This window comes from Morus notabilis, unplaced genomic scaffold, assembly GCF_000414095.1.
Source record: "Morus notabilis unplaced genomic scaffold, ASM41409v2 Scaffold1989, whole genome shotgun sequence".
Lineage (NCBI taxonomy): Eukaryota > Viridiplantae > Streptophyta > Magnoliopsida > Rosales > Moraceae > Morus > Morus notabilis.
The window spans coordinates 102627-126066 of NW_010363508.1; the positions used below are offsets into that span (position 1 = coordinate 102627).

Below are 23440 nucleotides of genomic sequence, written 5' to 3' on the forward strand. Positions count from 1 at the left end.
GAGTATAAATATACCGTTACTCCGTTAGACTAAGCCTGCAATCATATAATTAAACGAGTTTTGAATAGTGTATAAATGCATGAAACATGAGCTAAAATTGCATGGAATTGGAGATGGTCAGCTGGTGCCCACTGCCTACCATGTGAGCAAAGTTTGGTTGTTTTTGGCCTGCTTAAAGCAAGACCCTTCATGTGAGTGAGGGCAGGTCCAATTTGGTATTTCTCGTGGAACGCTGACTCGTTAATGTTGGAAATGGAAATGGAAGGCAACTCGTTCTAAATTAATTTTATTTTTTATATAAAAATAAAAATAAAAATAAAAATATTTTTAATTTTAAATATAAATTATTTTTAAAAATACGTTTGATAGTTTTATGAAGAAATTATTTTTAGTATAAAAAAATTCATTAATCTCTCTCTCTTTCTGTTCGAGAGAAGAAAAAATAAAAATAAAAAATGACTATCGCTCATTTTATACTAAATTAAAAAATCATTTTTACTTCTGTTTTTTATTTTTATTATGCCAAACGTCATTTTAAAAACGTTTTTATTTTTTCTTTCTCAAAAAAAATAAAAAAAAAGCATCAATTTTAAACACGCCCTCGTTTTCCTTTTCCTTTACTTGTAGCTGCATCAGAATTTGGAGTGGACCATATCTCGCAAAACAATATATCCATGTCTGCTTAAACTCTTTCCAACACCCACAAAAACCACTTGTTACTTGAATTCCTTTTCCTTTACTTGTAGCTGCATCAGAATCATTGGATTTGGAGTGGACCATATCTCGCAAAACAATATATCCATGTCTGCTTAAACTCTTTCCAACACCCACAAAAACCACTTGTTACTTGAATCAGACCTGTTTCAACATTGCCTCTTTCTCTCTCTCTCTCTCTCTCTATATATATATATATATGTCTATATATCATATATATCATTAGTGTGTTGGGAACAGTTCAGGCGAGTTCTTGTCAGATTTTTTCAATACAGGTCAGTTTTCTCATCTGGGCACTTGTCAAACTCACCCGTGTCTACACTCTATTGCAATGCTTATTCAATTCTCTCCCTCTCTCTCTCTCTCTCTCTCTGGTTACTACTGTTTTGTAAAAGGCAAAATTTTATTCGGATGTAATATAGTAAAGGAACAGTTCAGGCGAGTTCTTGTCAGATTTTTTCAATACAGGTCAGTTTTCTCATCTGGGCACTTCTCAAACTCACCCGTGTCTGCACTCTATTGCAATGCTTATTCAATTCTCTCTCTCTCTCTCTCTCTCTCTCTCTGTGGTTACTACTGTTTTGTAAAAGGCAAAATTTTATTCGGATGTAATATAGTAAATGTGAAAAAGTGAGTACTTTATGGACAAATGTCATAGAAAGTTTGTGTTGCTGGACTGTATTAGTTTTACTGATTACGGGTGGTCATTCGTTTTGCAGGAGTGTGTTAGGTTCTTCTGTGTACATTTTATGTTTCTTCGCTCGTGGCAAATATCAATTTTCCCGAGACACAAACTACTCTCTCTGTCTTTCTCATTTTTTGGGCCACAAAAGCGACTTTATCAAACAATTTCATTCAAAGTCATTTTTGAGAGAATTTGATCTCTTTTGACTCAACCCATCTTCTCAAATTCCCTCGGAAATGTCGGACTCCGAAGCAAAGAAGCCTCACATCTCTCTATCTTCATCCTCAAGAAATCTTCTTCCTGATTACAAGCAATCAGTGAAGTTGAAATACGTAAAGCTTGGATACCATTACCTCATAGCTCATGGAATGTACTTATTCCTAACGCCTCTTCTCATCACAATTACCACTCAACTCTCCACATTATCACTTGAAGATTTCCAAAACCTTTTTGACCATCTCAGAGACAACTTCATCTCCGTAGTCCTCTTCTCCATGCTTGCAGTCTTCTTGTCTACCCTTTACTTCCTCACCCGTCCCCGCCCCGTTTACCTCGTGGATTTTGCGTGTTACAAGCCCGAGGATGCCAGGAAATGCCCGAGGCAGATTTTCATGGATCGTTCACGTTCTATAGGCACTTTCACCGAGGAAAACGTCGAGTTTCAGCGCAAAGTTCTCGAGAGGTCGGGGCTCGGGGAGTCGACGTACCTCCCCGAAGCCGTCCTTAGAGTTCCTCCAAATCCATGCTTGGCGGAGGCAAGGAAAGAAGCCGAGATGGTGATGTTTGGCGCCCTTGATCAGCTATTCGAGAAGACTGGTGTGAGACCGAAAGAAATTGGGATTTTGATTGTGAATTGTAGCTTATTCAATCCAACACCTTCATTGTCTTCTATGGTTGTCAATCATTACAAGCTTAGAGGAAATGTACTCAGCTATAATCTTGGTGCGATGGGTTGTAGTGCCGGTTTGATCTCCATTGATCTTGCTAAACACCTTCTTCAAGTCCACCCCAATTCCTATGCTTTGGTTATCAGCATGGAAAACATCACTCTGAATTGGTACTTTGGCAATGACAGATCAATGCTTGTCCCGAATTGCTTGTTTAGAATGGGAGGCGCCGCGATTTTGCTCTCCAACAAGTGGTTTGACAAACGGCGATCCAAGTACCAATTAGTCCATACCATCCGAACACACAAGGGCACCGATGACAAGTCCTACTCTTGCGTTTTCCAAAGAGAGGACAGTGAAGGGAAGATTGGAGTTTCCTTGTCTAAAGATCTCATGGTAGTCGCCGGGGACGCCTTGAAGACCAACATCACAACTCTTGGCCCACTCGTGCTGCCAATGTCCGAGCAGCTTCTCTTCTTCGCCGCCCTCATTGCGAAAAAGCTGTTCAAGATGAAGCTGAAGCCTTACATCCCGGATTTCAAGCTGGCTTTCGAGCATTTCTGTATTCACGCAGGGGGAAGAGCGGTGCTGGATGAATTGGAGAAGAATCTGCAGCTTTCGGATTGGCATATGGAGCCTTCGAGAATGACACTTCACAGGTTTGGCAATACTTCTAGCAGTTCTTTATGGTATGAATTAGCTTATACAGAAGCAAAAGGAAGGATAAGGAAGGGTGACAGGACATGGCAGATTGCATTTGGTGCTGGATTTAAATGCAACACTGCGGTTTGGAAGGCGCTAAGGACCGTCAACCCGGATGAGGAGAAGAACCCATGGATGGATGAGATCCACCTATTCCCAGTTGAGGTTCCAAAGATTTCAGCACTTAAAGGTTAAGAAAGAGAAGTTTCTCATTTGTTTGGAAATATGACTGAAATTGCCCTGTTAAACTGCTCTTTTACTCCTTGTGTGCTAGTGCTCTTCTGTTTGTCCCTCTTCTTTTCCTTGTCTGCTATTGGAGTCAGTCGTTGTAGTTTGTAGGGGGGTCAGTCGTTGTAGTTTTTAGGGAAATCCTCTTTTTTTTTTTTGGGTGGAGTTTTAGCATATGGGGTCATAGTGAAGGAAGACTTTTGACTTTATTTTTCTGGTATATCGATCATATCTGGTTCGCATGTCATATGCTGTTCTTTCTTTAAAGAATTTAAGCCTCTAAAGCATTTACCTGGGATATATTGAAGAAAGGAGATTAGCTCTTGTAAATCTCATTTTCTTCTGGGTTCAGAGAATGCAAATCAATTGATCATTATATATGTTTACATGGAGCATAAACATAAAGCATAAACGGCTGGTTTCATCAGTTCAATTTGATGTATTTCCTGTCTTCCTACTCTTTAATCTTTCTACTTTTTTTTTTTTTTTTTTTTTCGATTTTCGAAGGACTACATCAGCTCTTGCTAATTGTTTGGTCTATTTTCAAAAATGTCACCTAAATTATGTCAGTAATGCCGTTTCTCTCAAACTTCAAAACGTAATATTGAGTTCTCCCAAACTCTAAAACATCTGTCAAAATGCCCATTCCATCAAATTACATTAATTCTTGTTCATGTGATGTTAAATCTATGCTTTAAATTAGATTTTTTATATAATAAATTAAGCATCGCGTCGGTGAAAATTGATGAAATTTTGATGTAAGAGGCATTTTCACCAACATCTCAAAGTTCATGAAGATTGAATAGTACATTGTGAAGCTTGAAGAGTAAAGTGACATTAGTAACATATTCCAGAAACAATTAAAGAAAAAAATCCTAATTGTTATTCTACAATGCGAGAATGAGAAGTTAGGTATACAAGGTAAGTAACAATGCTAGTAACGAAAAAGCATAACTAATGGGCATCCGCAAGCCCAGCTCCGTCCTCTCACATGAAGTGGGTCCCACTCAATCTCATGAGTCATTTCAACCACCTATGTGAGGGTGTGGAGCTCAGCTGCTCGATGCCCTTTAGCATTTTTGGTATCAAACATCCCATTTTCTTTTTCTCCAAAAAAAAAAAAAAAAAAAAAAAAAAAAAAAAAAAAAACTCTAATTCACGAGGCCTTTGCATAAAACACAATTCCATATCCTACTTCATGTGACATTATTAGCAAACTAAAATAAAACAACAGTAAAGTTGAGCTATTTGGGCATCCTTCAATGGTAAGAAAGAATACTGTTTGAGGAGGATAATGACTTTCGATGACCTTCCTTTGTGTTATCAAATCTTTTACTTAACAACAAAGCTTGCTCACTCTGTCCGCAACCTCAATAACAAAACGGGGAAGGTTTAACTACTGTCGAGGATAAAGACTTTTGATGAAGTACACCAAAACTGAATAAAGTAATATTGGATAACGACGGTTACTAACTTTTCCCGCATGGAAATTTTTACCTTCTCCAATTTGTATTTGGGTCATCAAGTGCTACCAGACATGTTTGGCTGATAAAAAGGAAAAACCTAATCCATGAATAGGGAAGACGGACCAAATGACCAATATTCAGAGAGTATAACAGCTATTTCCGTTGATAATGCAGTGCAATCATATCCAGCCAAAGTTTCTCTAACCAATAGAAATGGGCAAGAAAAGAAACTCTCTTTGATCGCAGGAAAACGGAAGTTATTGCCAGCCCAACAAGGATCATCAACAATCAATAAGATATCAGCAAAATGTACACAGCAATCCACTCTCTAAAGGTTAACAATATAAGAAACCATAAAAATATCACTCCTTGGAGGACTTGTTGATAAGAGACTTGTGGATGTGAGGGATCACGCCACCACCGGCTATTGTTCCTTTAATGAGGGTGTCGAGTTCTTCGTCACCACGAATCGCAAGCTGCAGATGCCTGGGGGTGATACGCTTCACCTTCAAATCCTTGCTTGCATTACCAGCCAGCTCCAAAACTTCTGCAGTCAGGTACTCCAATATAGCAGCAGAGTATACAGCAGCTGTTGCACCAACTCTTCCATTCGCAGTGACCCTTGACTTCAGAAGACGGTGGATTCTACCGACAGGAAACTACACAATAGATAAATGTTCAAGGATGAGAAAAACTATTCACGGATAGAAATGAGATGTTTCGATAAACACCTCAGGAACCAAAAACCACTCACATAGGGATTTTCAAGAATTGCGTTATATAAGGAAAAGACCAAAACTATCCGCACAAAATATAAAGCAATCTATCAGTGCTTCCTTTCAGTCTAACCTTAAAAACACCAACTTACATCTTTCCTAGAGGAAATTTAACTAAAAGTCAAAGCCGTAATCCTATCATTTCTCCAAGTTCATGCAACTATTTGTCCCTACTGCCTAGTAGAAGCCTAAACATACAGTTTAGTAGCCAGTCAAATACTGTTTACTATTGAGTGCTTCTTTAACAAGACCAGAGCCACAAAAAAAGAATGCAAAATGTTACGCTTGGAGCATCTCCAATGCAATGCTATAATTGATGTGTCAATTGCAAATTTAGCATTTGAGTGTAAAAAACACTCTCCAATGCAATGCTATTTGTTGTGACAAGTTTCCCATATGTTATACTTTGTGGCAAAATTTCCCACCAAGTATAGCATATGCAAAATTTGGCATTTAATTAGTATTGGTTGAAATGTTTACTTTTTCATGTAATTTCCCATATGTTATACTTTGTGGCAAAATTTCCCACCAAGTATAGCATATGTAAAATTTGGCATTTAATTAGTATTGGTTGAAATGTTTACTTTTTCATGTAATCAATGCAACGTTTGCATTTTTTTAATTATTTTAAAAATAAAAGATTACATTTACAACTTTTAAAGCTCAATAATTATGGGAAAAAGTAGATTTAGCATTTCAAATAGCATTATGCATTGCAGTAAAAATGAAAATAACATACCATATCACACTTTTTGATGCTAAATATACAAATGGCATTAGCATTTGTATTGGAGATGGCCTTATGAGCAAAAACAAAAAAAGGAAGCAAACGACATCTGAATTGGCTGTATCAAGAAAAATGCCCAAGAAGTCACATAATCGGTTTCAGTATATATACAGATGAAGGACATATAATCAAGAATTGACCCAAATAACAGTTCCAGCACATATAGATCCTATGTGATAACTGATAAATAATCCCGTAACCGTTTTACTCAAGCTTCACTTCTTTTCCTGCTAATAATTTACTCAAACTTCACTAATTACATAAAATTCATTACAATGCGATACTCTAACGCTTACCACTATTATCGTTCTCAAACTCTCAAACCACTCAATAAAATAAAAAAATAAAAAAAAGGAAAAAAAAAAGAGGCACCCATCAACCAAGATTTCAAGAAATCTAACTACGTTTTATCCAATGAATCAAAGACAATCAAATCCCTGAATCATGTATTCCCATTACCCAAAATTACATGCATCTTTTTTTTCTTTTCTTTTTTTCCAAATATAATTTCCCCTGCCGTTCTCCAAGCAAACAAGCGAATTCCACAAGAGAGAGAGATAAGCCAACGGAAAGAAAAATTTCAAAAAAAAAAATCAGAATTCGAGAGCAAACATGCGCAAAAACCGATAATTAACCACAGATAAAAAAAACGAAACACAGATTCTGAAGAAACGAAGCTACGCACAAAAACGAAGAAACCCAATAACAGAAAAAGAAAATAATAAACTAAAAATAAATTATGAAAAATTAGAATGAAAAAGAAGTGTAAAGGACAGGGAGGAGAGAGACCTGAAGGCCAGCGCGAGAGGAACGAGAAACGGGCTTCTTCTTGTCCTTGTCTTTGTCCTTGTCCTTGCCGAGGGCTGGGCTTTTGCCCGTTATCAAACCTTTCGCACCTTTCCCAGACATTGATTGAGAGATTCTAGAGAGAGAAAGCTAGAGAGAGAGAGAAGGGATGTTTAGATGGAGATTTCCGATGGAGATTTCAGAGGGCCGAGAATGATCGGGGAAGAGAGATGGGGTTATTTATTTGAGGACTCGATGACCAAACTGCCCTTCTGGATTCCGGATTATTGCAAATAAACCATTTGGATTAGATACGGCCTCTTTTTTGTGTCAAGTTTGGTGGTCGCATTGTGCTGTCACAAAGTCGTCACGTGGGAAATTATGGATGGCTAAGATTTGAGTTTTTGAGACGGGACACTCGCGATAAAAGTCGGTTCCGTTTATTTTGCTGATTCGAGTTTAGAATTCGAATTTTGCTACAGTAAAAAGCTCTCACAAACAATCACATCTAACTTTTTTACTACAGTTAAAAATTCTCACATAAAATCACATCTCAACTCGAATTAAAAACTCGAATCAGCAAACTAAACGGGTCCGTAGTTCATTTTCGAGGTTTTTTTTTTTTTTAATTAAAAATCTCACCCTCAATTACAGTAAACGACGCAAAAACTATGGAACGATATAACACAACAAATGAGAATAGGACGAAAAGGGAACGACAAATCACGACAAGAAAACGGCAACACAGAAGAGAAAGCGAAGAAACAGAACAAAAACGAGGAGACAGTGATAATGTAACGCCAACAAAGCGAATAAAGACGGACCATATCACGCGAGAACACGTGAAAAACCACAACAACGTATATTGAATGACAATAAGTCAAAACAACAGAAAATGATGGAACGACAAGGAAAGTAGAACGTCAACAAAACGATAAATGAAAACTAATATCAGACGCCGAAAATTGAAATGGAAAAAAACTTCATAAAAAGTAGACGAAAAAATATACCAAACAATAATAAGAAAAAAATCAGCAAATAAGAAAATAACGGCAAAATGAAACGTCAACCAAGCGTATGAGAAGAGCAAAAAATGAAAACTATGATAAACTAAAAAGACGGAAAAAATTCTCTGAGTAGACTCTTTACCAAATTTTATTGGCTCTTATGTTAATTATAGCCGATATGCTTTCTCAGTAATAAAAGCTCACTTTTCCTTAAAAAAAACGACCGAAAAAATAATGGATCAAATGTTAAAAATACAATAAGTGAGAAAAGGAAGAAAGAATAAATGCAATAAGTGAGAAAAGGAAGAAATAATAAATGCGATGATTAAGGCAAAGGCAAGAAAAATACACACACAAAAAAACGACAACTAAGTGAAAAAAGACACAAGAAGGGGCGGTGGGACAAACCATGACAACAATGAGAAAACAAGAAACCAACAGCAGGAAGAAATAGCAGGGAAGGAAGGACAAACCATGACAACAATGAGAAAACAGGAAAACAACAGCAGGAAGAAATAACAGGGAAGGAAACGACAAAAACATGTTATGACAAATATAAGAAAGGAACGACAAAGGAAGGCATGAAAGAAGAGGAAATGAGGCGATGAACTGTGAACTAAGGAAAAAAATGAAAAAAGAAAAGCACCTGAATCGTAAAAACGATATTAAAAAGGAAAATCAAAACTCGAAAAACGACGCAAAAAGGATAAAATGACAAAAGAATGAGAAAACGACAATAAAATTGAAGTATTGCAAAACGACATACTTGTAAGTTGTAACAAAATAGCAATTGAAAAACGAGACACCACGACAAACATAAAACGAAAACAAATTGAAAAATAACAAAACTTGAAAAACAATGAGAAATAGGAAAAAACAACCATAAGTGAAAAAACGACTACAAAATGACGATGAACTCAATCGAAAGTAAATAGACAGCAAAAGATTGAAAACGACAGAGGAGGAAATAAAACTGGTAAAATACAATGACCAAGTCAAAGAACATCCATGGCCCGCAATAAAACTTACAAGTAAATTGGTTCTTTGGTTTTCTAGGTTCCCTCATGGTATGCAAAGAACTCCGTGTACGAAGCAAATTTTTGTGTATGTTCTAAGCTCCATCGTAAGTTCTTTTATATTTAATATGTAGGAGTTTCTTTAGTAGGACAAAAAAAAAAAAAAACTACTAGTAGTTCGTTATATTTATAAAAGAAACTGTATGTTCTATATACTTTTTTAATTTGATGTGATTTTGACCAAATCTGACGGTCAGAGCAAGTACTGGAGAAAGTCCCTTAATATGTGCTTTAACATATTATAAAAAAGTATTCACTCATTTTCTTTCGTGGCTAGATAAAATTCGTGTAAATGTATGTATCTTCCTTTTATTTTGCGTGTTAAGAATTAGGCACTCTAATTTAATTATTGAGAGCAATAAAAATCATGATAAAAAATTAAGTATAATCGACACACATAATTTATAGAGGTTCATCTTAATTGAGATTACGCCATATTTCAACTATTGTACTTTTTCACTATGATCAATAAGAAGTTGCAAGAGAAGATGGCAAACCTCTTAACTCTGTGTTTTTTTTTTTTTTTCTCTCTCTACCTCTCTAATAATCTCCCAAACACATCTCACCATTTTTATAATGAAAATTAAGGCAACCGAATTTTACAAAGTCAACCCCCGAAATCCTCTGTGTAAGACAATAAATCATCAGGATAATTAATTAGACTTCGCAACTTAACAATCTTCCATTTAGAAACTAATTTACCATCAATGGCTCCTCCCTGCAACGGTTCCCACTCCTCATCCTCAAGAGAGGAGTCCAACTAAAGTTGCGCAGAACCTCAATTTCTCTGTCGGAACAGTTTTTATCAGCATATCAGCTAGATTCCGACTTTTCTGAATCTTCTCAAGTACTAAACTCCGTCCTCCAAAATTGATCTTATAAAGTGATATTAAACCTGTATATACTTTGTCCATGATAAACATGATTCTTTGCTAAGTGAATAGGGATGTTTCTCTGTCTTATAATGCGCTGCAGCGGGAAAAAAAATCCGCTGCAGAGCCAATACTATAGAAATCAGTATTTTCATGTGATTTTGAGATCTGAAACGTTTTGAACCATTTCATCTATTGATGATATATTTTCACATATATTTAAACACTCATTAACAATAGATATAACTATAGTAATAGATGGATCAATGAAGAGATACCTTTACAATGAAAATGTACATTTATATGAATGGTTGTGATGTTTGAAAATGATGTGTTCATTCATAAAATAACACCTTTGTCTTTATTAATTCTTCAAAAAATTTACATACTTTATTCATGTTCCGGAACACAATATTATTACTAGATATTGTGTTAAAGGGTTTGTTGTATCTTAAGGGTAATTTGCATTAGAAATTCATTAGTAAACTTTGAGAAGTGAGCGTAAATAAAACCTTAAAATAAAATATTTGTATACACCTCAAACTCTTTTAGTTTCTACATTAATTTCATCCTCTACACTCAAATTCTCTAACATTACGACCATTTTCTTATGATAGGATTAATAAGGTTGGGCCTGCAGGAAAAGGTCATAAACGAATCTGATTAATTAACGGACAAGGAATTTTCTGTCATAATCTAAAGCTCTCTTTTGTTTAATATGATCTTTTGTCTGTTTTAGTTTTATGTACTAATTAATTAGTGTCCAACGAATCATGAATTCAAGTGTATTAAAACATGAAAAAGTAAATTAAAAAGCATATTAGTTTTTTATTTTTATTTTTTTAACTAATGCGGCATGTTGTAATTAGTAAGATACCGCTTTAGACAATCAAAATTGGACAATATAAATTGATCAAAGTGGACCCTCCAAACATTCGTTGGCAATGGCGCAGATTATGGCATAATTAGGTATAATTTGACTACAACTCAATATTGAGAACTTAATAGCTTTTTTCATTGCATGCTAGCTAGCCAGCGTTGGAATACCATTCACAATCCAAACGCATTGTTTGTTTTTGGTTCTTGTCCATTTATTAGTTTTATCAGAAATACAACAAGTAAATTGCAATCTCGTAATGAATTAGTAGTAACATTTGGAGGAACTCATTTTATTCATTTTGTGTTGCTACAATTCCCATATATATATATATATATAATATGTATATAATCTAGAAGGATTAGAATACACTACAATTCCCATATATATATATATATATATAATATGTATATAATCTAGAAGGATTAGAATACTCAACTACTACATGACAAGGAGAAGAAAGTACAAGAGAATGTTAATAGTAATTGGTAAATGGCTGGATACTGATCAACCGAACAACCTGACTTTTCAACCTCCAAGTTCTAGATAAGTAGATATATCGGGCTTTCCCACGCATCGAGGTATACATATGGATAAAGCACATTAATGAATTTAATTTTGGTCCTTCATTACTTCAAACCCTGCACATGTAATAAGTTTTCAATCTGTTTAGTGCCCAGAGAAGCCGAGTTTCTTGCCAAAAAAAAAAAACACCGAATAGACATAAATAAGTGGATAATTCAAAGCAATAGAAGCATGGATTTCCGTTTTTTTTTTAAATGAAAAACTGCAATTGATGAAACTTATCATTCAGCTAGAATTAGTCTGCTGATCTTATGTAATTCAACGGTAGACAGTAGACACACGTGAGACTTCAAAATAAAATTGTTTGGCCCATGTGTCCAACCTCACAAAATATGAAAATACTAGGGATATGAGCGCCATTCAGATATTGAAAATCTTAAAAACAGGATTTCTAATGGATCTTAAAGTTTTTAAAAAATTTAATCGTGCCCCCACTCTATAAAAAATATATTTTTTTTTTATTTCTGTACTTAAAGTCCCCAAATTGTTTAATCTTTCAACGACAATGCCTCCATTGATAAAAAGTTCCGAATCCACCGTTGCATTAGTGTATAATGTTATTAATAACGTATGGTGTGGGGGTACTACGCAAACTTACTCCTGAAATTCAATGTTAACGGATGCAGCGGAAGGATTAGCGATGGCGGCGAAGGCAGCGGTGGAAAGGACAATGGTGGCGCCGGGGTTGGAGGGACGGGAAACGGAGGTGAGAGCGCGATCGACGATCCTGATCTGAATGATCTTGCCTGGAATGCAGGTTTTTGGGACGGCGGCGCTTATGCACCTCACCAAGTACTGCCTTCCACATGATGCACCGTTGTCCCATACCCCCTCACCCGCCGATCCGAACATGTTGCTCGACGGGAACTGCGACACATCTGATCCGTAACAGGCAGTCGCTGTACATATATACATACGTATGATATATCACATATATATTGTACATCATATATTTATCCGAATTGAAGACAAATTTTTGGAACGAAAATTAATTATATATGTTACTTTAAATTCCTAATTCATGTATAGAAGCTGTATGAATATAAAGACATGATGATATTTGCAACATTTCTTTTGTTTGTTTTGATGTCATTGTGCGTGTATATATACATATATACATATATAGACTACTTACGTAAATATGGGGTTGTATAATGGGCCGCATTGCCGACATTGCCCTTAGAAAGAGAGAGGAATTCCGCAGATAGGAGGAGAACGAGACATACGGAGGAAAACCGAGAAATAGCCATATCCAGATATCCTTAGCTAGCTAGGTGCAAGAAAATAATAAGTTGTCGTAGAGAAGAGGCGGAATGTATATATATATATACTATTGTTGTATACCTATATATAGCTCTAGTAATATTTGGGTTTTCTTTTTATATTGCTTAAATTACGCGATTGAGAGAACCAATCAAGATGTTAAAATCAACGGTAACACGATATTAACTGCTTTAATATTGATATTATAGCGACCTTATTAATTAGCAACAAATTCAAACAAAATAAAAATTAATTAGCAACAAGTATATATAAAGTGTAACTGAAAATGGTTCAGCAATTTTTATTAGACTTGAAAATTTATGATTCTATAAAAACGTACTCTTCTGTCATATAACGTCCGATATCTACGTTTAATTTTAGGTTGCCTCCAATATAAAGATTTAAAGTTTAAATTTCTTCCCTAAAAATTATATGTACATATTGATATATCTCTACACACGCATATGTTCATATGTATCTACAGAAAGATTTTAAAAAAAAAAAAAAGGCACTTGCAATTAGTATATATCGAAAAGAACGAACATGGAGATACGAGAGGATGTCTAGTGAATATCAAAATTTGGCTACAAGATTTTGCCATTTTGGTAATAGACTTTTTACAAACGATCAATCTAGAGAACAATATTATATCTCGAATAGCCTATAATATTTGTGTCATAGTACGTAATTAATCTAATAACTAACAAACATGCCGCTTCCGGCCGTCTCCCACGTGCTCCTCACCTCGCACGTGGGAAGTCAACTAGTGGGTTAATTGGGCCGGCACAAGAGATTTTGGCCCAATGCCTCCAACAATAGGTTTTTCTATGTTTTTCTTCCAAGAAATAGAACAAATAAAAACATGTGCACTTAACTTACCTCTTCAATTTTATATTTTCTTATAGAAAATTCTATCCTTCTTAAGTTAATATATAGATGAAGAAGCGGAGATAAAAATGCATAAATCTGTATAGAATTCTACCCTTGTTTAAGGGGTACCCCCCTAGATTTTTTTCTGGTAAACCAAGGAAAAAAATCTTCAAAAAGAAAGGATTGAATAAAAAAAACATATTTTGTTGTCCTTCTTCTCACCTTACAGAGCCAGCAAGAAAATGATGATCATAATAGAACTAAACACAATAAGCCTTAGCCAACTGCACAGTAAAATATGACGAGAATTCGAGATAATTAATTATTTGTTTGGGAAACTTTCTTAATCATATTTTATGAATTTTACATAATTAAATTATAACACACAAAAGCAAGACAATAATCAATCAAAAGAAGGAAGTCTAATTTGTACCTGATCACGTTTAGAGCGAGTCAGTGCTCAACAGGGAGGGATTTTGCCGGAGCGAGTTGATCAATATCATAAAACAATATAGAAAATACTGAAAACAAAAAACAAATTTTATCGATATATATATTAAGAGGCGACTCCCCCCAAATTGGTGTAGAGTTTTATGTTAAAAAGGAAAAAAATTAACAAAATAAACAAGCAACAAATTTAGAATCTGATACGCTACTCTAAAAGGCTGAAGGTAGTCAAAAGAACATTCCTTCCAAGGAATAGTGTTGACTATTTACATAAATTTCGGAGTTGCACAATCAATTGAGTAAAAGAATAATCTAGGTGGATTAACATTAAAAACGAAGATAAACAAAATAAACGAAAGAAGACAAGTTCCTATCGTTAAATAATAATCTCTTTACACTTCTTTTATTCTTCTTTATTATTATTAATTTTTTTTTTCAAAATTGCGAATCTTCAATTTTTGATACATGAATTACATGCACACACGTCTATATAAAACGTTAGCACTCAATCGGGATTGGTTAATTTTTTAATTTTTTAATTTTTTAATTTTTTTTTTTGCTATTCGATAAAAAAAGGTATTGGTTTAATTTAATAAAACGTGGGCATTACTCAAAAAAAGAAAAAGAAAAAGAAAAGGAAGATTACAATGAAGACAAACAATTTTCATAACCAAATGGTTGATATATAAAATACAACAGAGGTATTATAATTTACCAACAAAAAAAAAAAAAAGCATTATAGTTGCCAACAAGGCAAGAACGAATGTGATTATTATTGATTGTGGCGGAAAATGTTTCTTTGCAAGCTAGAGATCCGGTCGTAATCGCTCTAAACTCAAATTTTTTTTTTTTTTAAGAAAAATGAAAGACCAAAGGGATTAATAAATTATTGGGTTATTTATCTTTTCATACAATGCATTTTATGTTTATTTTAAAAGTATACTATCAATTTTTAATCTTATCAAAAGCATACTTTTAAATTAAAATTAATACATAAATCTATATTTTTTATAAATCAAAACTTAATTTTGACTTGTGAAATGACCAAATTATCTTAAAAAGGTGATTGTGTAATTGTCTAGAAACAGAGATAGGCATTATATGTGTTGGGAGGAAGCTCGGCAGTTCTTTCCGAACACGTGCCGAGCACTGTCTGAGTAGTACAGCCGAACAAGGCTATATAGCTGAGCTCCTCTTCGGCACTAGATCTGATGTTCAACGCTCTTATTACTATGATAGTGGACCGAGCACAATGCCTACAGGCTTGTCGCCGAGCATGGTTGTTCGGGGACCCCACACCATAATAAACAACCTATACAACAATGGATTCCAACCGTTGAGTGAATGCTATACGCTCACATCGGTGTGTGACACTTGTCACTACGTCATACGGAGCTGTACACGTGTACTTGTGGGCTCCCGGTGGGTCATGGACAAAACCTGGATCCACCAAGGGAAATATAAAGACCCCATGATCATTTATTGAGGTAAGGACAATTCTTCCACCTAGTACTGTCACAACATTTATTGCTCTTAATTAGCTCGGCTGACTTAAGCGTCGGAGTGTGTTTGGCATGCACCACACTGGTGTCACCTTACTTCGAGGCTTCATGTCTTACTCCTGTGCAAGACACTGTTTGTGGCAGAGCACCGACCAGACTAAGATCGAGATAGGAGTTTGAGCACTGTACTTCTCAGCACGTGAGTGTTGAGTCAACTCATACATCAACAATATACAAACTTTCTTTAAGAATAATTTGGTCATTTCACAAGCCAAAATTGTAAAAAGATATACTTTTGATGGGATTAGAAATTGATTGTATACTTTCTATTAAACATAAAACACATGGTACATAAAAAATCAAATAAATTTTATTTTTTATTATTGCGTATGTTGCGTATTTGCCCATGAATTTGTAAGGTTTTGATAAATTGCTCAATAAACCATTAATTTTGGTAAGTTGCACCCCAACTTACAAAACAATTACCATTAGCCACATTATGATAATGATTGTATCAAATTAGTAATGACAAAATACGTTCTACTAAAATCTTCAACATCCAATTCAAAACACAAATCTCTCAATTCTATAATTTTTAATCCCTTAAATCTGACAAAAACAAAAATGAGAGCTAAATTGGTTAAATTAGGCAATTATTTTATAAGTTGAAAAGACAATTTGTTAAATTAAAAATTAAAAATTAGAGAAATGAGTTGTCAAAACTCTATAAATTCACGAAATAAGAGAAAAAAATATGTTATATAAAAACTTTTTAAGTTTAACAGAAAAAAAATAGAACTTTCTCCTCTATAACTTCTCTATCCCTAAAGTCAATTTCTGAATCTTTAGTTATATTACATTAGCTTAAAAATTATGTAAAATAAATAATTTTTGATTCCTATCTAAGTAAAATTAAAAATTACACGTAACCTACCAAAACATTTACCAAAGGATTTTGGTAATAGTTTTGGGATTGGATTCTCTCCGTCTTTGTCTGCGACTCAAACAAGTGCAAAGGCTCTTCGTTTTGTGCTTCCGTTTTGTCTTCTACCGAATTCTTTCAAAACTTAATTTTGACTTGTGAAATGACCAAATTATCTTAAAAAGGTGATTGTGTAATTGTCTAGAAACAGAGATAGGCATTATATGTGTTGGGAGGAAGCTCGGCAGTTCTTTCCGAACACGTGCCGAGCACTGTCTGAGTAGTACAGCCGAACAAGGCTATATAGCTGAGCTCCTCTTCGGCACTAGATCTGATGTTCAACGCTCTTATTACTATGATAGTGGACCGAGCACAATGCCTACAGGCTTGTCGCCGAGCATGGTTGTTCGGGGACCCCACACCATAATAAACAACCTATACAACAATGGATTCCAACCGTTGAGTGAATGCTATACGCTCACATCGGTGTGTGACACTTGTCACTACGTCATACGGAGCTGTACACATGTACTTGTGGGCCCCCGGTGGGTCATGGACAAAACCTGAATCCACCGAGGGAAATATAAAGACCCCATGATCATTTATTGAGGTAAGGACAATTCTTCCACCTAGTACTGTCACAACATTTATTGCTCTTAATTAGCTCGGCTGACTTAAGCGTCGGAGTGTGTTTGGCATGCACCACACTGGTGTCACCTTACTTCGAGGCTTCATGTCTTACTCCTGTGCAAGACACTGTTTGTGGCAGAGCACCGACCAGACTAAGATCGAGATAGGAGTTTGAGCACTGTACTTCTCAGCACGTGAGTGTTGAGTCAACTCATACATCAACAATATACAAACTTTCTTTAAGAATAATTTGGTCATTTCACAAGCCAAAATTGTAAAAAGATATACTTTTGATGGGATTAGAAATTGATTGTATACTTTCTATTAAACATAAAACACATGGTACATAAAAAATCAAATAAATTTTATTTTTTATTATTGCGTATGTTGCGTATTTGCCCATGAATTTGTAAGGTTTTGATAAATTGCTCAATAAACCATTAATTTTGGTAAGTTGCACCCCAACTTACAAAACAATTACCATTAGCCACATTATGATAATGATTGTATCAAATTAGTAATGACAAAATACGTTCTACTAAAATCTTCAACATCCAATTCAAAACACAAATCTCTCAATTCTATAATTTTTAATCCCTTAAATCTGACAAAAACAAAAATGAGAGCTAAATTGGTTAAATTAGGCAATTATTTTATAAGTTGAAAAGACAATTTGTTAAATTAAAAATTAAAAATTAGAGAAATGAGTTGTCAAAACTCTATAAATTCACGAAATAAGAGAAAAAAATATGTTATATAAAAACTTTTTAAGTTTAACAGAAAAAAAATAGAACTTTCTCCTCTATAACTTCTCTATCCCTAAAGTCAATTTCTGAATCTTTAGTTATATTACATTAGCTTAAAAATTATGTAAAATAAATAATTTTTGATTCCTATCTAAGTAAAATTAAAAATTACACGTAACCTACCAAAACATTTACCAAAGGATTTTGGTAATAGTTTTGGGATTGGATTCTCTCCGTCTTTGTCTGCGACTCAAACAAGTGCAAAGGCTCTTCGTTTTGTGCTTCCGTTTTGTCTTCTACCGAATTCTTCTCATTTCTATTCATTATTTACACATCGCAGCTTTCAAGCCACTTCTTTTCTCTCCTCTCTGTTCAACAACATAAGTTTGTTGAATTTGACCCTCACAATTTCTAGATTTGTTCAACGTTAACAAACAATCGGTTTCCTTAAAAACAATTATTTTCGGCAAGCGAGTTCTAAAACTGTGAAATTCGATTGAAACTGATCCAGTTTTTGGTTCGGCCATTTCTGGAAAAATATATAAAAGAATATAAAAAAAACCCTTCTTTTTCTCTGATGGGTACTGCTTCTGTTGGGTACCCATTTGGCACTTTGGCCTATTCTTCTCATGGGAAATCCGGGGCTTTACCCCAATATATTGAATTTTCGGTTTCCAGTTTTCCTCTTCATCTGGAAATTCCAAGAAGTAACTCTGCTTCCATCACTACATCCAAGGTATGATTTTATCTTTTTTTTTTTTTTTTTTTTTGCTCTGGGGATAGGATTTTATCTACTCTGAATTTTGTTAGCTTTAAATTTACTTGCCACTCAAATTTTTTTCTTATTTTTTCTTATTATTACAATCCAATAGTACACGCAAATTTTTGGGAATAAAATTACATTTGGAAAAAAGGTTTCAAGTTTTTGTTTCATACATTCACCTTTTTGATGTTTTAAAAGTTTCCCAGTCTTATCCGATAAATATCAAAATTATGGGGGTTTTTTTTTTTTTTGGTTAGAAAAAATTATGGTTTGGATATAGAGCATGAAAGACATCTTGTTATTGTAGTTTAACAAGTCAAAATTAGCATTATTTGTCCCTTTACTATACAGTTAAACCAGTAACTGTTTTCTTCTCGATGCAGGGACTAATAAGTAGAATATGTTCTGCACCTGATGCTGATGATTTCTTCTCTGAGAAAGTCTCAACACCCATTCTTGATTTGGTTGAAAGTCCTATCATCTTGAAGAATTTGTCTTCCAAAGTTAGTCATTTGAGGCCTTTGAAAACATCTGTTTTGGCATGCTTTACTCTTAAAAGCTCACATCTTCTGGACTCACTACAGGTTGGTCTATGCAGGAACTGGAACAATTGGCGAATGAAATTCGTTCCGAGTTGTCTTATTTCAAGTCCAAAAGGGGGAAACCCTTCAAGGCTAGTTTGGCAGTTGTCGAGCTGACAATTGCAATACACCATGTTTTCCATGCTCCCGCGGACAAGATATTGTGGGATGTTGGGGAGCAAGTATGATCACAACATTGCCTTTCTATGTCACCTCATTAGTCATAGAGTTTATGTTTTTTATACTTAGAGATTCATTTGCTTCCTTTTTCTTTGTAGACATATGCACATAAACTTCTCACAGGAAGGCGGCCCCTCATCCACACAGTGCGACAAAAGGACGGTCTTTCTGGTTTCACTTCTCGTTTCGAGAGTGAATATGATGCATTTGGCGCAGGGCATGGGTGCAACAGTATTTCTGCCGGGCTTGGTATAGTATCACTTTCCTGTTTGCTTCTTGTCATTTGTTTCTTTTAAACTTGATCTGATTATTACGTTCTTTTTTTTTTGAATTGAGTAACAAGAATAAAAGTTGAACAAAAGCTGAATGAATGATATCATCTCAGGAATGGCAGTTGCGCGGGACCTTATAGGAAAGCGGGACCGTATAGTTGCAATTATTAGCAATGGGACAACTATGGCTGGTCAGGTCTACGAGGCAATGAGTAATGCTGGTTATTTGGACTCAAACATGATTGTTATTTTAAATGATAACCGCCACTCATTACATCCAAAAAGTGATGAGGGCCCTAAAACATCTATAACTGCCCTATCTAGTACTCTAAGTAAGCTCCAATCAAGTAAATCCTTCCGGAAGTTCAGAGAAGTTGCCAAGGTATGTGTAGTTAAGCAAAGTTCTGGAGTATACCATATCACAGAGAAGGGATGGAAGATTTCAATTTGTTTCTTATGAAGTCAATAGGTTTGGTAGGTATGTTTAGATAACTAGATTTTTGGATTAACTGGGCCTTTTAAGCAGTTTCAAGGCCATTGGCAAGATATGCCTGACAAAGAATGATGTCTCCTTCGGGGATATATGATTTCCAGAAGGATAAAAAAAGTGTACTCATTTTCCAATAGTGACACCTGAGGTTTAAAATGCCCAAGAGTTCCACTTGAGGTTTTCTTACAGTAGTAGAATGTAAACTTCATCTTTTGACTGTTAAGTTTAGTAACGGAAATGAGTGATGTGGAAGGGGTTGAAATATTAACTCTCTAATTCAAGCAGTTTCAAGGCCGTTGGCAAGATATGCCTGACAAAGAATGATGTCTCCTTTGGGGATATATGATTTCCAAAAGGATAAAAAAAGCTTACTCATTTTCCAATAGTGACACCTCAGGTTTAAAAAGTCCAAGAGTTGCACTTGATGTTTTCTTGCAGTAGTAGAATGATAACTTCGTCTTTGACTGTTAAGTTTAGTGACGGAAATGAGTTATGTGGAAGGGGTTGAAATACTAATTCTCTAATTCAATACCCTAGACTCTCTAATTCATCATCTTTCCGAAGTTCTGCTGTCGTCATTATCATGACCAGTGCCTTCTGCGAGTACCGAGTTTATGTCCCCTTAATATGTTTGTGATTATTAAGTGATTCCTTTTCTTTTTCTACTCGTCTTCAGGGTGTCACCAAAAGATTTGGTAGGGGAATGCATGAGTGGGCAGCGAAAGTAGACGAGTATGCACGCGGTCTGATGGGTCCACTAGGATCAACTCTTTTTGAAGAACTTGGATTGTATTACATTGGTCCTGTCAACGGACATAACATTGAAGACCTGATTTGTGTTCTACAAGAAGTGGCATCTCTGGATTCGATGGGTCCTGTGTTGATTCATGTAATTACAGAGGAAAATCATGAGGCGGAAAACAATGGAAGTAGTGAAATAGTGAACAAACAACAGGAAGGTAATGCTTGTTTCCACAATTTTTGTTGCTGCGTTCTAGATCTTGAGGACTGTCAAAAACTATTCATTCAAGTATACAAATTGATATACTTTAGAGCATGAAAGAGCTACATTTATTCTATTTGTTTGTTTCATGTACTCTTTTTTTTTTCTTTTTAATTTAATCATGAGTTGTGAACAAAGTTTGAAAGCAGCCATCCGCAAGGAAACACACTGTGAATTTGATCTGTATTAGCTTGAGAGGTCACCATGATGTTTGTTACATCTACTACACGGTCCTTGGGCTGAGTATTTCTTTGATAGAGACCATGATACAGTTAATTTGCTAACTGTTATCTTCTTATTTGTTGCAGGATTGGGCAATTCTAATTCGTTTGCGACTGAAATTCGCTCCCGTACGTATAGTGATTGCTTTGCGGAGGCTTTAGTGATGGAGGCAGAGAAGGACAAAGATATTGTGACTGTTCACGCAGGAATGCATATGGAACCATCCCTTCAACTATTCCAGGATAGATTTCCTGATAAGTTTTTTGATGTGGGCATGGCTGAGCAGCATGCAGTAACATTTTCAGCTGGCTTGTCATGTGGAGGACTGAAGCCATTTTGCATAATTCCTTCTGCATTTCTACAGAGAGCTTTTGATCAGGTCTCTCTCTCTCTCTCTCTCTCCTTCCTTTGTGCCACATTATTTTTGTGGAGTTTTAATCCTTGTGGTCTGTGTAGGTGGTCCATGATGTAGATCGCCAAAAGATTCCAGTGCGCTTTGTCATAACAAGTGCGGGATTGGTGGGGTCTGATGGTCCAACGCAGTGTGGGGCTTTTGATATAACTTTCATGTCATGCTTACCAAATATGGTCGTCATGGCACCCTCCGATGAGGTTGAGCTTGCCAACATGGTGGCCACTGCGGCCTCTGTTGACGATTGTCCAATTTGCTTTCGGTATCCTAGGGGCACAATTGTTGGGATGGACTACTGTTTATGCAGTGGATCTCCCATTGAGGTACTTCCTAGGCACCCTGTAATTTTTTGCCATGATGTTTGTTAAAACATGTCTCGTTTTATCGAATAGCACTAGGTGTTAAATTTTGCAAACGTCTTCATACTCTTTACTTTGCTGGCTTCTATTCTTCCTTCCTAACAGTGGTAGAATATAGAAGCTTTTCCTTTATTATCCTCTAGTTTGATTAGTTCGTTCTTATAACAGATTGGAAAAGGGAAGATTCTAGTAGAGGGCAAAGATGTTGCTTTGCTCGGGTATGGCTCGATGGTACAGAACTGCCTTAAGGCTCAATCCCTTCTTGCTAAGCTTGGCATTGAGGTAACAGTTGCTGACGCAAGGTTCTGCAAGCCCTTGGACATCAAGCTTCTCAGGCAGCTTTGTGAAAACCACACGTTTCTAATAACAGTCGAGGAAGGCTCTATTGGAGGTCTTGGATCTCACGTGGCACAATTCATTGCACTTGATGGCCAACTTGATGGAAGAATTAAGGTAATATTTTTCAGCCGTCCATATTGTAAACAAGTTCTTTCTTAAGTGCATTTTCATCGTGCAAAAAGACTTTATGATGGTTGGTAAATAAGTTAATTATGTCTGTCACTTCACTTGATCAACCTTTCAGTGGAGACCAATTGTTCTACCAGACAACTATATTGAACATGCGTCGCCCACTGAACAGCTAGCGGTTGCCGGTTTGACTGGACATCACATAGCTGCAACCGCCTTGAGTTTGCTCGGCCGCACTCGTGAAGCACTCCTCTTGATGTGCTAGATTTGTAGTACTAACTTTTCCCATGGTTAAGTTTTGGTGTGCCTAATTGAAGTCCACACCTGGTCAAAAAAAAAAAAAAAAATGAAGTCCACGCAGCTTTAGTCCAACCAGTCTTTACCCATTGTTTCCTGTGATTTGTTTATTCCAATCTATTTGTATAGACAGCAAAATATTTGAAGTATTGCACTCATTGATTGTATAATATTTACTCATTCCATAGTGAGAAATACCTTGTTTATTGCATTTGCAAGTCTAGTTTTCTCCCGCTTCACTTGTTAGGTTGGTTGGACCTAATGTATTTATGGCAAGTTATTCTCCTATTGGAATTCTTACCTATCTACCTTTTTAACTTGTTCTCTACACTCGCAATGCATTGTTGCTTGACCAAACTCCATCAAGTTGACATCAACGTACTATTTGCCGTCTGGTTTAGAACCAGTACCGAACTTGCAGTCTTAATTAAACAATTTGTAGACAAATTAAACAATTTGTAGACAAATTAAACAATTTGTTGGCAAATTAAACAATTTGTTGGCATACCCCAGTTCAGTTCAAATGATTGAACACCGTTCTCATCATCATCGTATGACCAACAAG

The 23440-nt window shown here is 35.6% G+C and overlaps 4 protein-coding genes across 5 annotated transcripts; 2 read left to right on the top strand and 2 right to left on the bottom strand.

Annotated features, from left to right (window-relative positions):
• Positions 1-1140: 1140 nt before the first annotated feature.
• On the top strand, positions 1141-3301 carry LOC21388161 (3-ketoacyl-CoA synthase 11). The gene is made up of 2 exons (XM_010104510.2): positions 1141-1182; positions 1434-3301. The coding sequence occupies exon 2, from the start codon at positions 1636-1638 to the stop codon at positions 3181-3183; it is 1548 nt and encodes a 515-aa protein (XP_010102812.1). The 5' UTR covers positions 1141-1182; positions 1434-1635; the 3' UTR covers positions 3184-3301.
• A 1595-nt stretch (positions 3302-4896) lies between these two features.
• LOC21388162 (probable histone H2A variant 3) lies at positions 4897-7256 on the bottom strand. Its single transcript, XM_010104511.2, has 2 exons — positions 7035-7256; positions 4897-5341 (listed from the first exon to the last, which is right to left on the bottom strand). Exons 1-2 carry the CDS (start codon positions 7152-7154, stop codon positions 5045-5047), a joined length of 417 nt encoding a protein of 138 aa, XP_010102813.1. The 5' UTR covers positions 7155-7256; the 3' UTR covers positions 4897-5044.
• Positions 7257-11485: 4229 nt separating this feature from the next.
• Positions 11486-12728, bottom strand: LOC21388163 (EG45-like domain containing protein). Its single transcript, XM_010104512.2, has 3 exons — positions 12584-12728; positions 12047-12347; positions 11486-11504 (listed from the first exon to the last, which is right to left on the bottom strand). Exons 1-3 carry the CDS (start codon positions 12696-12698, stop codon positions 11498-11500), a joined length of 423 nt encoding a protein of 140 aa, XP_010102814.2. The 5' UTR covers positions 12699-12728; the 3' UTR covers positions 11486-11497.
• A 5302-nt stretch (positions 12729-18030) lies between these two features.
• On the top strand, positions 18031-22907 carry LOC21388164 (probable 1-deoxy-D-xylulose-5-phosphate synthase, chloroplastic). Of its 2 annotated transcripts, XM_010104513.2 has the most exons (10): positions 18031-18564; positions 18975-19094; positions 19190-19354; positions 19451-19601; positions 19738-20006; positions 20791-21073; positions 21426-21718; positions 21796-22074; positions 22279-22563; positions 22694-22907. In XM_010104513.2, exons 1-10 carry the CDS (start codon positions 18406-18408, stop codon positions 22841-22843), a joined length of 2154 nt encoding a protein of 717 aa, XP_010102815.1. In that variant the 5' UTR covers positions 18031-18405; the 3' UTR covers positions 22844-22907. The 2 variants fall into 2 exon arrangements, with proteins under 2 accessions (XP_010102815.1, XP_024025493.1); XM_024169725.1 differs by lacking the exon at positions 18031-18564 and having other exon boundaries at positions 19018-19094; positions 19176-19354.
• The last annotated feature ends 533 nt before the right edge of the window (positions 22908-23440 follow it).